Genomic DNA, 14,058 nt, shown 5'->3' on the forward strand with positions numbered 1-14,058 from the left:
CATATGTTGGTGGATCACACCCTGTACACTCAAGACACGCTCCATATATGGCTAGTACACGCAACCTCGCCCTTTTCGCCCTCAGGCGTCTTACTGGTTATTATTACTATAGCCTATAATACAGTAGGCCTATATCTAGAAATCTACATGGTTTGTTTGTCTATATAGAGGGTATGCGCATGCTTAAAGTGAATGGTACATCGAGTGGCAAATCGAGTGGCAAAGCAACAGGCAAAGTGAGTTTAACATTGTTTAATGTTGTTTAATGCAATCAGATTGGACTTTTCTGAGTGGATGTCTGGGCTGTCAAGGCCAGAAAGTAGTTTTTTGCCACTCAGTAGGCGTTCCTGCATAACTTCCTGGTTTGATGATGATGTCACGCGCATACCCTCTATTGTAGTAATGTAATACAAATATGAATAATTGCATATAAAGTATAGATCATCCTAGCTCATCAGAGCCTGTTATGCAGCCAATCACCCAACAGTTCACCTCACCTGCTTCCATGTTGTTACTACAAGTACCACAATGCACTGCACCTAAACAGTCGTCATCGTGACACATCTCCAACGTAAGGAACAGATATCAGGATATGGGCTCTTGTATTTGCTAACTTTGGGACTCCCTGTTGTGATTTGCATTCAGAACTGTAGCCGCTGTATATCAGCGTGGCGACATTGACAATTTGACACAATTAATGCTCTTAGTCTTTTCTAGCTGTTTTGTTTGTTCTAAACTAACGAGCTATAATAACTGAAGCTTCAAGCTATGTGTGCTATCGCTAGTTAGCTGGAAAGATTGCAAGTAACTAAAGAGCTATATTCGCCAGGCAACGCTACAAAAAGAGTAACGGGACATATTTAACAAGAGTACGAGGTAAGTTTATATCTGCGTATACCGGTCATCATATAGTAGCATGTGTTACATTTGTTATGGTTGTGGCCACACCGTGGGCTAAATTCAACTTCACACTTGACAGTACAAGTTAGCTTAACGATGTATTGACCACCTGAAAGCACTCGATATGCCTTTCGTTCAGATTGACAAGTCATGTACTGAGACAATTCATCTGACTTGATGACATTACGTGATGCAGTTGTTGTGATCCACAATTGACATTGACATTGTGGCACCGTGTTGCTGCGGTATCACGTGAGTTGCCACACGGAACGACACGGAACAGAGCCTCAATATTGTCCAGTTTACAATCGGACGGATACTGCAATGTGTAACTGAATGTAGGCCAAACTGACATGTAACGGGCCTGATTTCTGCGTTGCTGATATGATAAGTGAATGTGTGTAATTTATCAGTATCATTGCTGACAGACACACTGCTCAAACAGTGCTAACTGACAGCTAGCATATTCTGCTAGCTTGCCTTGCTCCACAATGATGCATTCAGAATCAGATGTGTGTCATAAATTACAGATTGATTTAGTTTACTGTGACAGATGGCATTAATCGCCCCCTACCTGTGCTGGGACTGCACGGTTAAGCGATTTCAGAATAAAGCCTAGCAGCAGTAACATTAAAGTGGATTAGCCGACTAAACCAGCAGCATTGGAGTTGAGTTAATAGCATTCTGCTGCGCTGACCCATTTGGATCACTGACTGACAGAACCTGTTTCCATTTGTATAATAATGGGCTATTGTAAACCCAGCTTAAGGACCCAAGAGAACCTGCAACCACCCTGTAATTGGATCCTATTGTTGCTTGTTCCTAATTTACATAGCCTTAACTCTTTTTACTGGTTGTATACTGGGGGTTGTATCTATCCTCATTTGATTGATTGATTGAAATATTTATTAACAGTTTGCAGAATTACAGTACATTTCAAGCACAAACTCAATACAAAGACTGTTAACTGTGAGTGGACGACCCAATTAAGCGTTACACTTGTTTACAAGAGGGTCCACCATGTTCAATTCATCAAAACATTTAGAGATGTACAAATAGACACTTCTATATAGTCAAAGAACAGAACAGGAATTCATCATAGAGGTGAAAAGAGACATACAGTGAGGGGAATAAAAGGGGGGGGTGGGGATTCAGATTTGTATGGGGGCCAGTTTCGAATTGCAGCCGTCCGTAGGTGTCCTTTGAGAGCGGTTTTGAAGGAGTCAAGGGATTCACATGTCTTAATGACTGTTGGTAGGGCGTTCCACATTTTGGTGGCATAGGTGCGAAAATAATTTAGTCCCTTGTTTGTGCCGAATCTGGGTTGTACATGGTTCGTTGCACTCCCTCTGGTGTTGTGGGTGTGGACTTCGTTAACATTAAGGAAGTATCTAGACAGGTACATGGGTATCTTGGTGGAGTATCGAATCTTGTGGACCAGACGCTGTAGTTGGCATGTTAGTGCACCCTGAGGCTAACAAATGATCACTATCATCATTATACAGTAGTACTAATATTTTGGCTGCGTTCCAGGTTGGTTCAGAGTAAATCCACTCAGGCTGGGGCAGATAAGGAAACGTTTATGTACTGCAGGTGTAATATGATTGTTGGGCTGCTAACTTGGGCAGCATAAATGTTGCATAGAGGTTATTATGGGTCAGTTGCCTGCTCTGCTGTTTCCTTTTCATGAGCTTACTACAGTGTTGTGTTAAATACATTTTCAATGTATATATGAAATGCTATAAAGTCAATCCCAAGCTGTCTTGTGTCTTCATGTCTGTTTCTCTCCTTAATTTATTTTACTCATCTTTCTGCTTGTCTCTCTGCATCTTCCCGTCAGAAAGCCTGCAGGGCTACTGTAGTGAAATCACAGCCTACATGTCACAATGACCGCATCAATGTTACACTGGTTTCCAAGCAAACTCACCTGGAGTAGGAGGAGGGTACTGTGAGGCAGGAGGGAAGGAGAATAACAGGCAAACAACAAGAGCCATGAATCTCCATCAGGTCCTCACCGGGGCCGTCAACCCAGGGGACAGCTTCTCTGTGGGGAGTGTCAACAATGTGCCATTCACGGTAAGTTATTCCATGATCTGGAAATACTTCCCCACCGTCTTTATAGGTGCATCATGTGTTGCTCATTGTCTGCTAGCCTGGACCCAAATACAAACTTGAGTTGCTGATATCGGAGTGTATGAAGGTGCGGCTGTGGCAGTGTGTTAATCAATAGAAGTAAGTATAGTCTACATACAAACACACTGGATCATGCTCCCAGAGTATATTTAATTTATTGGTGACATTTCGAGTGTCTCTTCCTCTTTGGAAGAGTGGAGATGCTCAAAATGTCACCTTAGTGGTAATTGAATAAATCCACTTTGGGAGTGCAAATCAGAGTGTGCCGCGGACTCTATATTTCTATTTTAAATGTGTTCTGTCAAGCACCTGGGAATTTATAATTTGCTTTGTAAACTTGGTGTTGTCAATCAAGGCAGATAACATGTTAAAATAACCCAGTGTAAAACTCCCTGCTCTTCTCTTATATTCTGTGGTCTGGTTTGACCTAAATTTCTCCCCCTGAGCAAGCAGGCTCTATTAGAGTAGTGGTGGAAAAAAAGGCGCCCTTGCTTTTGGGACCTGGGTGTGAATTCTGGGTACGAATCCCAGGTAGGACAGGACAATTACAGACTGTAGCTTTAATTTACGGGTACATTTAATTTGGATACATTTTCTACATTCAGCATAAAATTAATGCTGAGGATGTTGCTGTGTGGAACAGGACTTCAGGACAGAAGTATTAGCCAATACTGTACTTGACAGATTATATCAAATGTGAGGTAGACGTGGGAAAGTACGTTATGTTGGACATACAGAAAGTGTTTGTCACTTTTAACCATTCTATCTTGTTGAATAAGCTGATGGCTTTGGTTTTGAAGTTGGTTTTGAAGATCTAACCGAGTTCTTACCTGGAGGGAAGAGAACAGGTTGTTGAGGTGACTGGTACCCTGTCCTCTTCCCTCCCAGTGGACTGTGGGGTCTCACAACGAAGCATTCTGTGGATGTTACTATTCTTCATTTACTGTATGTTAACAACATGGAATCGGCATGTAACTGCAAATTGTTCTTGTTCAGACAAGTTGCAGGTTGAAAGTGTCCTTAACACAGAGCTCAGCAATATTTGTCTTGATTCAATCAACCCTTTTGACCAATGCCTCAAGGGATTATTTTGTTCTGACCAAAGTGTCAGCAGGTTTGTTGGTGACAAATTCAGGGCAGGGGGTCTGACTGTAATAACACTATTGTTGTCTTTGTCATGGTTCTGTTGTCCTGCTTGCATGTCTCTTATATATTTATAAAGTGACTAAGATACATCTTTTGGGGTGAGATGGGCTGAGTGAGAGGACATGCAAGGCTGAAGCCTTGAGGGAAATATGCTGTTTGCTTGATATTCTTCAGAATAAACTTGGGTTTATGGGGTTATCTTATGCATGAACAATATATGATTATTTTCCACGGCGTAAGGGATTTGAATAATCGCTTAGATTTGGGGCAATTGTGGAATATACAGTATGTTTTTTTTTTTTTTACCTGTACACACCAAATCTCTTTTTCTAAATGTGATCTACAAGCTCACAACGCTTTGAGTTTTATTTTTCTGCCAAATGTTTGCCTAAATGATATGCCCATAATTGGAATGCTAGGGGTCATGTGATTAACAACAACAGTTAAACTGTTCTTTCGTGATACTGCTGCTATTCTTGATTTTTCCAGATTTTTGGGTCCTTTCTTGTTATATATCGTTGTCGGGAGGAAACCTCATAACTCCATTTTTGAGGTTTTTGATTGTTATTTTTTGCATAAATCAGTGCTATTTACACCCTTTACGTCTGTGTTGTTTCGAAAATATTGAACCAATGGAAAGTAGTAAAGTGGACAAAACCTATTAACTCCATTGGACCTTCAAACTGTCTCCTAAAGCAGCTAACTCCACCACCTCTCTCCCTCTCATGAAAGTAATTGACAATAAAGTCACAACACCAACTTTGAGCATACGTACTTCAGAAAAATACGGTTTCTTAATTTCCTGAAAAATGCATATTATTAATTTCCTGAGAAAATTTTTTAGTTGGGTGGTTTCCTCCCGACAGCAGAGATATGTTACATTATGTTTGTTGTCGTTGTTATTAATGCTGCTACAATGTTTTATTACAACATCTTTTGACTCTTATGTACCTGTACTCCAAATAACAACAAACCTTGAACTAAACCTTGATGTGAAGTAACTGTGAGCGACGGACTGACTTTGCACATTGTGGTGGACAGAATCTGACACTGTTCCCAATGGGCCGTCATTCTCACTGACTGGATCAATAGCAACTATTTCTGTCCCTCCATCCTCTAGTGAAGGAGGCAAAGGCTAGATCTCTGGATAGTCACAGTGAATTACAGCCCATTGATGATGGGTCACCCCTCCCCGCCCACCAACCTACCCTTCACACAGAACTACAGAAATTCAGAATGGAATGCATATCTTATCTTGCCGTACTAGCACTCCACAGCTATCATATGATGGTATGTGTGTGATGTCGTGACACTGGACCCGGGGTCACTCATTAGCCCAAGGCTTGTCCAACTGACCACTCTCACATGTCCATGTCATCCCTGTCCTCCATCCCAGGGCTTCCCAAACGTGTCCAGCTCGAGACCCAAAAGGGTCTATTCCCCATATACCCAAATGTACAAAAAAAAGGGATATTTAAAACAGAATTTGGGTCATTTTATCGTCTACTCAGGCTTTTGGGAGCACCAGGACAGTTTTTAAGTTGCTTGATTCAGTATTTAGATATTCGATATTAATTTTAGCTGACACGCCCACTTCCTATACAAACCCATTGTAACTTCAAACTCCATTTTAAGATGGATTCATCAAAAACACATCCTTCCACAACTCCTACTGCCCTCCTAATACTTGAGGGGCTGTGTTTTTCAATTTCCTTTTTCGTTTATTTTTAAAGCACACACACACATCACCAGAACCAAGAGCGGGTGTTTTTGATCTATCATGGTTACAAATAAAATTAGAATACTGAATCGAGCAACTTAAAAACGGTCTGGGGTGCTCACAAAAGCCTGAATAGAATTAAAATGTTTTTTCTTTAAAAAAAAAAAAAAGTCAAATATCCCTTTAAGCCCTGTCGAAAATAATGAATATAGCTGATCTACAAGACACAAGCTCGCAACGGCCCTCGTGATGCGGAGCGTTGTATGTTCCCAGATCAGCAGATCGCCACTTCTAAAAACGGATCTAAAATGCACAGACCTGTGTTTAGTAAACACACTGCTCCAACTGCTTGTCTTTTCTCCTGTCATGTGACAGGCCTACGCATCGGGCTGTGATGTTGTGATTTTGGACAGCGACTTTGAGCGTCTGCAGATCATCCCGGGGGCCAAGCATGGCAACATTCAGGTGGGCTGCGTGGACTGCCCCCTACAGGGAGCACAGGTAAGGACAATCACTTCCCAGGTACATTTTGTGTTGCCAATTAATTGATAATTAAAATATATAATGGTCAAATCATGTTGATGCTTGTTCAATTCAAAGTTAAACTCATGGCTGCCCCAGTCCTGTTATTTGTCTTATCGAAGTTGTCAGATGTTAGCCTGGCTTCAGCCCCTGAATCGCTATCCACGCCCATTAAAAAAATATGTCCTGGTGATTCAGAGTTTGTTGACGCTACCTATGGGGTAGGCACGTCAAACAGCGGACCAAACATTTACCACTGCGGTAACTTGCGACCGCATCGATCTGGCTATTAAATCGCCCTTTTGATAAATAGTTTCTTTATAGAAACGACAGGTTTCAACATCATCATCCGACATATTTTACTGTGTTTGTTTACATGCTAGTAGTGCTCCTATTGTACCGTTGACCGTGTTTGTTTGCTTAGCAACATGGTTAGCCACATCAGCTACTTTACTACTATTTTGATTGGTTGGGGGTGAACCAATCGCCCGAGACTGCTGCTTTGGAACAAACTCAAGGTCGTCATCATAACATGTACAGTAGGACGTGATTTAATTTTGCTGCAATCACTGCCCAGTGTCCTTTTCAAATCAGGCTGCATAATAAGCTATCTAAGCTAAATATGGGCCAGAGTCTACATGATTAGTTATTTTACGGCCTGAATAGCTGCACTGCTGTCAACAGGTCTGATAGAATCGACCATGAAACCCACACGTCAAGCTGTAATACAGATAAAGTGGAAAGAGACAAATGTGCCAAGGCGGGGAAAAGAGAGCGAATGCTTTCAGCTGCCAATGTATCACCCTCTACTTCTCCAAAATGGAAAACTATAAAAATCTTCTGAAGCCTGTAGTCAAGTCATCCTGTGTAGAAGAAACAATGTATTTTCCTAATGTATGTCACAATGCTCTGACTCTGAGTCATAGTCTGTCTGCACTAAGTCCTGTGCGTGCCTTTTTGAGGGACGCTAGCTCCTCCAATGCATGGCCTTTGAAGATTACGTCATATGGCATCCAAGTCTATGGACTGTGAGGATATTTCAATGTTTGTTTAGAGCACTTATGACGTAAATCATTTGCTATTGACTTTAATGTTTGTTTACGGCACTGAATGGCGGTCCATAAGAAGTCATGTGGCCGATATAAATACAGTGGGTGCCCCTCACTTAACACGAGTGTGATATTTTTCTTATCTGTGGTGCACATGTACGGTACACATGCATGTGTAAGTCAAAGTGTCTGTCTCATTCGTTCCTGGCATTCAGCATCCTTGACAGTTGGCATATTATTTACCTCATTACACACAACTTGTATTATTCAGCCAGGTCCCAGGCCTTTTTTAGAATCATTATTTCTATCCAGGCATTTTAGTCATCCAGTCTGTTTACCATAGTGGCTACTGGCACTGGCCTTTCAGCACCGAGCCAATGTGTTAATGGGAGGAGTACAAGCTGCAATCACAGCAATGCTGAGTCAACAAAGGATTAAACAAATAACAATCACACGATTATTGGCCCTTTTTCAAGTAATTCAAGTTCAGTAGCCAGTCCTGAGTATGACCTTTCTGAAACAAGACATACTGGTTTGATACGTTTTTTTGTTTTGTCTTAAATATGTAGAAGTAATTATCACATGCTTTACAAATTGTAAAAATGTATGGTTAACTTCAAACCCCAGCTATAATGTATGTTTTGTTCTGCTGACAGATTGCAGCTTCCTATGGAAGCATTGTGTGTGTTTTTGAGCCTGTTCATCGCCAAGATGTGAAGGAGGGGCCGTCGACAGTGAGTAGCCAACTGTTAAGTCCACAATCAGTCATGCATGTCTTCACATTAGCCCAGAAAACGAGACCCTTTTTCTTCATTCAGCACTTTTCATTGACCTTCAGTTGCAGCTCAACCTTGACCACCACAGTAAAGGCTCAAGTTTCAAGAATGTATTCATAATCTCCTATACGAGTAACAGAAAAAAACAATCAGGAAAAAATAAAATAAACAAACGGTGACATGTTTTCAAATAGTTTAACATGGTAAAAGTCTTGATAAAATTCATATAATAGAGTATCTAAATATTTAACCAAACAACAAAAGCAATGGGTTTTCAAGTGAAATAGCCCCTTTTAACACCCAATCGAATGAACTTATATCGATAGTTCTTTTCAGAAGTCTCATGTTTATGACATTGGTCCTGCAAGTGCAGTCACAGGGAACAGTCACGTGGAATGGAAAGATGATAGACATCTCAGACACAGCTTGAGGATCATACATGATGTCATGTGATTCGCATGAGAGCAGGAGGTTCACACAGACAATCGTCATACCTCCTGATATGAAAGAAATTAGTTAGCTCTCGTACCAACTTATTTATGATGAAGGATGTTTATTTTATGTTGTCATTGAGACTTCTCTTTTTGTTTATTGTGAACAGAAGCTGAACTACCAGTGGCAGAAGACTGGCCAGTTTGCTTTGCAGTCTACAGTGCAGAACCTGGCCTGGCACCCCACAGGTACATTTGAACGAGGAGCACACCTTGTGTAGTACAACATAAAGCTACAACACAGTCATACTATACTGCAACGGTCTGCCATGAGACAAGTCCAGGTGTGAAGAAGGTAGGGCATGCACATCCGTGCAAACAGAAATATCAAAAAGAAGAACAGAGTCTGCACACATGCTGAAAAAGCACCTCTAAGCTTTAGGTGTACCTTGGGAGTTTGTGACAACTACACATTATTACTGCTTCATATACAACTATATAGAAATAGTGCGCTCATTTACCAATACAGAAACATTCTATGCCCCCCTAAACAACTTTCAACCTGGTGTCCCTACTTTGGACTTGTCATTATATTTGTTTTGTACCACTTGCAAATATGACCAAATGGCCAATCTCACGTGACTGTGGTTTTGTGATTGGTTCTTCCAGGCAGCCATCTCTTAACAGGCTCTAGTAGCCTCCAGTTGTGGTGTAACGGTGGCGTGGCAGAGGAGGTGTGCGAGGAGGCTGAGCAGCAGACTGAGATGACCATTGGTGACTCCTCTCAGTCTGCCTGGAGGTGTATCTGGCACTGCAAGTAAGACCACACACTTAAAAATTGTCCGCAAATCGCTGGCCGACATGACTTCAAATCAATATCACCGAATCATCCGAAATTGTAAATTGGCTATTGTTTGCTTTTCGATTATTCGATTAACCTACATGAGCAATTATAAGTCGGTTATTGGTTCTAAATATCGGTTTAAACTTTCTATATATTTTCGGTTAATTGCTGAGCCCTAATGTCTATGCTGGACAGTATGTGTGCGCGTGTCTGGTTTCACAAGCCATTCACTGCCTTTTCAAAAATTGCAGATACCTAATATCCATCTACTGAATCAAATGTTGAAACCATTCTAATGTATTCTCATGTGACAATATCCACATTGCTTTTGTATATACTGTTTGAGTACCGTACATTCACTGCATTGCTATTTTTCTAAACTATTGTATTCTTGTTCCATTTTCCTTCTGACTGTAGCACTGCCTCTCCCATCAATCTGATGAAGTTCTCTCCTGACGGGGATTTCTTTGCTACTGCTGGACAGGTCTGTTGGCTTTGCACCCAGAGAGCCATTCAAGACATTTATTCTCAGCCTGACAACAAGGCTCATAAAAACAGTATTACTGTGGTCATACCAATGTAGAGATCCACCAACCCCTTGTTTAAGACCTGTTGTAGAATTCAATTTCAGTCCAGATAGTTAACTTGTTAATATGATATACTGTATAATATTAATTTGACTAATAGCTCCGTAATAGTTTTGCTGCATTGATTCTAGCATTCATAATCTTTTTTTTCTTATTGTACAACTACATGCATTTTTGAGGGGCGCTAGCCCCTCCTATATACAGGTTTAATGTTTGTTTTTAGTTCAATGTTTTCTAAAAACACCATTGACAATGAATGGAAAATTTACGTCATCTTGTCCCTAACACAAACTTAAAATGCCATTAACAATAAAGAGAATTTAATGTTTGTTTTGACACCGTTTTACATCACCATTACATCACCTAATCATAGCAACACGAGTTAGACTTTAATATATATATATATATTAGCGCCCCTCACTTCACACGGGTGTGATTTAACACTATACAGTACACAGCTAAATCCATCGTTTTGCACTACGCCTGCTGTTGAATGAATTGGCTTCTTGCCATAGGCAATGCATTCATGCTGGATTCGCAGAAAGGAAAGCGGATGGGGAATTCTGGTGATTGTCAAACTCAACATTACTGCTATTGCTGCTATGGATTGGAACCTGAATTTCTCCCCAGTGATCTTATATTAGTCAACTCGTGCTGTTGAATTAGCATGTCACTGCCACACCTTTCTCTGTATATATCTCCAGGGAATACGTCAATAATCCTTTATTTGTATGTGTTCTTTATGTCCTGTTTGTCTGTCCACTGGTTTCCCCTTAGGATGACTGCCTCGTGAAGGTGTGGTACAGCACCAGTAAGTGGCAGTCTGGTATCTCCAGACTGTTCACACCTCCGGAGCCCAGCGGCAGCAGCAGCTACAGCATTAACAACCAATGGGATCTGTCCTTCTCCTTTGTCTTTTTGGCCCATCCTCGCTCTGTCACCGGCTTCGCCTGGAGGAAGACTAGCAAGTACATGCCACGGTATGGCACAATTTTGAGCCTTCTGGTTTGAGTTACTTTAATGTATGAATTTGAATCTGATACGTTTAACTCTAACACAGGGATGTGGCAATTCACCTATTTAAACCAATGCACCAGTTATGATATTTAACATAGAGATACATGATTGATTAAGACGGTGATGGCTCACAATGTCATATGTCCCCTGCCCTGCACTAAAATTATAATACTCTTTAGGTTTTTTTCCCCCTGTGTGTTCTTTTGTCATTGCCAAGTTCAGGAATAAGGATAGTTTTAGGCATGGTTTTACTGAGGTTACGCTGGGTAAATACCTGGTGGCGACCGTTCCGAGGTCGCCGCATTTGACCCGGCGCGAGTGTGTTTTGGAGTGAGTTTTCTTGTATTCGTAGGACCAACATGCAATAGGTTAGTTATTTCCTACGAGGTTCCTGACTCTCTGCCTTGTGGTCTTCAGTGCAGCGCCTTAGTGGGTGGTTACCGGGTGGCTACCTCATTATTCAAGGTCTGGCAACATTGCCGGTACTGTAGTGGCAAGGTGAGAACTGAAGTAGAGCTGTCTAGAGGTAGACAGTGTGACAGGAAATGGGGAGAGAGATGGGAGGTGACACTCGGCAAAGGTCGTCAGGATCGTGACTCGAACCCGTGACATGTTGTCAGGCTGGATAATGAAGGGAACATTTACGTCATAATGTGTCATTTACGTCATATTGTCTGTTTATTGTTAATGGCTTTTAATGTTTGTTTGCACCGTTTGTTTTACATCACCATTACATCACCTAATCAACATGAGTTAGACTTTAATATATTAGCGCCCCTCACTTCACACAGGTGTGAAATGGGTCCATGTTTACACTCTCGAGGGATTCTGTGGCTTTTGTGCCTGCTAAACAGAAACGTGTGCAAAAGAAAAGTCAACTGCAAAAGGTGAAATGCACCCCTAATTGTGCTGCCAAGCAAATGGCATTGACTTCTTTGCTATTTGCACATTCAAATGAGGTAATATGCATACATTTTGTGCAAAAAAATCAGAACTTTTGTATGCAAATGAGCCTCATTGCGAATAAAGTTCAATTCACAAACACCACCGTTAAAGGTCACATTCAGTTCAGGGGGAAATTATTATTATCTTCAGAGAGCTGGTTATGAAGTGCATTTATAAGGGTTGTCCCTTTCCAGTGATCATGGCAACAGTAATTGTAGCCAGACCAATAAATTGTCATGCCACACGTGCCTTTCAGCAGATATAAAATATTTGTTTTATTTGCATTTCATACATGGCTATCTGTGTACAGTGCAGAAGCTTTCAGCCTGCATTGTCCGAATATCCAATGCAGCCTTTCAGCATGCCTGTCTAATTGACTATAAGCAAAAAAAGTACTGCCGAAGCAGACAACCCGCAGCACACAGGTTAGAACAACATCCTTCACGGTGCAAGGCTCGAAGATACAGAATGAAATCAAGAAAATGCCAGCACTCGTATGTCCTTTTCACATGAATTTATTACCTCTGATGAGAGTGGACAACATACGCGTTTCGGCCTTGTTGGCCTTCCTCAGTGTTGTGACAAGACAACAGGAAGTGTGGTATTTGTATGAGATACAATCACATGTAATTGAACACGGGTGTCAACTGTTATCAAGACAGGATAAAAATGATGTGAGCAGAAATAAATAAGTAAAATATTAATACATCACAATGAGCTATCATACTGAATATGGGGCCGGCCCCTAAAGTGCCTGGAAAGTTAATTGACCAAACAGACGGTGATAAACTCACACCTTGAGTCTTTGCATATTAAACTCATTAGAAATGTATAAAGACAATAGATAAATAGAAAACATTAAATATAGATAAAGGAGGGAGACCTTACAAACCTTTGTACAATAATTAGAATTTGGAAATACCCAATTATATAAGCCAATGTGGCTGGCTGACTCTGGCTAAACTCTAAAGGAAGCAGCCCAATAACAGCTCCTCATTAAGACCTTTGGGATGCTCTGTCTGGAGTGTATGAATCCAATAGGCCTCCCTTTGGAGTAACGCTCTGTCCCTATCACCCCCTCTTTTTAAGGGATTCACAACTTCAATCCCCTGGAACCTCAAAGTGCTGACTGCATGACCCACAGCATTAAAATGTCTTGCAACAGAAGATTTCTCATCATTGTTCTGAATGGAACTTTTATGCTCTGAGAACATGGTTTTGATTTCCCTGATAGTTTTCCCCACATAGCATAGGCCACAAGGGCATTTCAAAAGGTATACCACATATTTTGTTTTGCATGAAATCCCTGAATGTGGGTGTAAAAATGACTCTCTCTTAATCATTGCATTACAGTGTATACAATTGCGACAGGGGGAAATTACCAGAGGGAAGTGTTGACAAGAAATGTTTCAGTGGGCTGTATAGATCTGCTCTAACTAGTGTGTCCCTCAAATTCTTAGCCCTCTTGTGGGCAAACACAGGTTTGTCTCTAAACACATGGCCTATACTGGGGTCCCTGGACAGGATGTGCCAGTGTTTCTATATACTTTGTCTAATGTCTCTTGAGAGTGGCGAGAAGGTGGTTGCACAGACAATCCTATTGGTAACTTTAGAAACCGGTGGTTATTGCCTATAAGCACTGCATTATGAGATGCTGTGAGTGTGCATGGTGGTGTTAATATGGATATAATAATCAGAAGCCGGTAGTAAATGTAGACGACTGACAATTAAAACTTCCCACACGTTTCAAACACTTACATTTGAATCTTACCGAACAACCGATTCAGTAGACAAAATAAATGATTAATGCCACTATGTTCCTCAAGACATTATAATGTAGCCTACACATTAAGATGAAATCTTATTATGCTCATGTTGTGTGTTTCATAAATGAAGTTGAAAAGGTGAGGCTATTGCTGCTTCATTCATTAACGCTCCCCAATTAACTGGGGTGACAGTTTGGTGCAAATTACATTCACACTTTTGTG

General features: G+C 41.0%; 1 protein-coding gene across 3 annotated transcripts in view; it reads left to right on the forward strand.

Moving 5' to 3' along the window:
* Positions 1-524: 524 nt before the first annotated feature.
* Positions 525-14,058, forward strand: part of dmxl1 (Dmx like 1) — a 74,281-nt gene continuing 60,747 nt past the window's right edge. The window contains exons 1-8 of one of the 3 annotated variants that reach the window (XM_079516635.1): positions 525-571; positions 2,741-2,976; positions 6,275-6,400; positions 8,127-8,204; positions 8,848-8,926; positions 9,347-9,494; positions 9,939-10,005; positions 10,886-11,088. In XM_079516635.1, coding sequence (XP_079372761.1) covers positions 2,893-2,976; positions 6,275-6,400; positions 8,127-8,204; positions 8,848-8,926; positions 9,347-9,494; positions 9,939-10,005; positions 10,886-11,088 — 785 coding nt within the window. In that variant the 5' untranslated portion in view covers positions 525-571; positions 2,741-2,892. The other 2 variants (XM_079516633.1, XM_079516634.1) reach the window with 2 other exon arrangements.

The sequence above is a fragment of the Electrona antarctica genome (assembly GCF_951216825.1).
Source record: "Electrona antarctica genome assembly, chromosome: 12".
Lineage (NCBI taxonomy): Eukaryota > Metazoa > Chordata > Actinopteri > Myctophiformes > Myctophidae > Electrona > Electrona antarctica.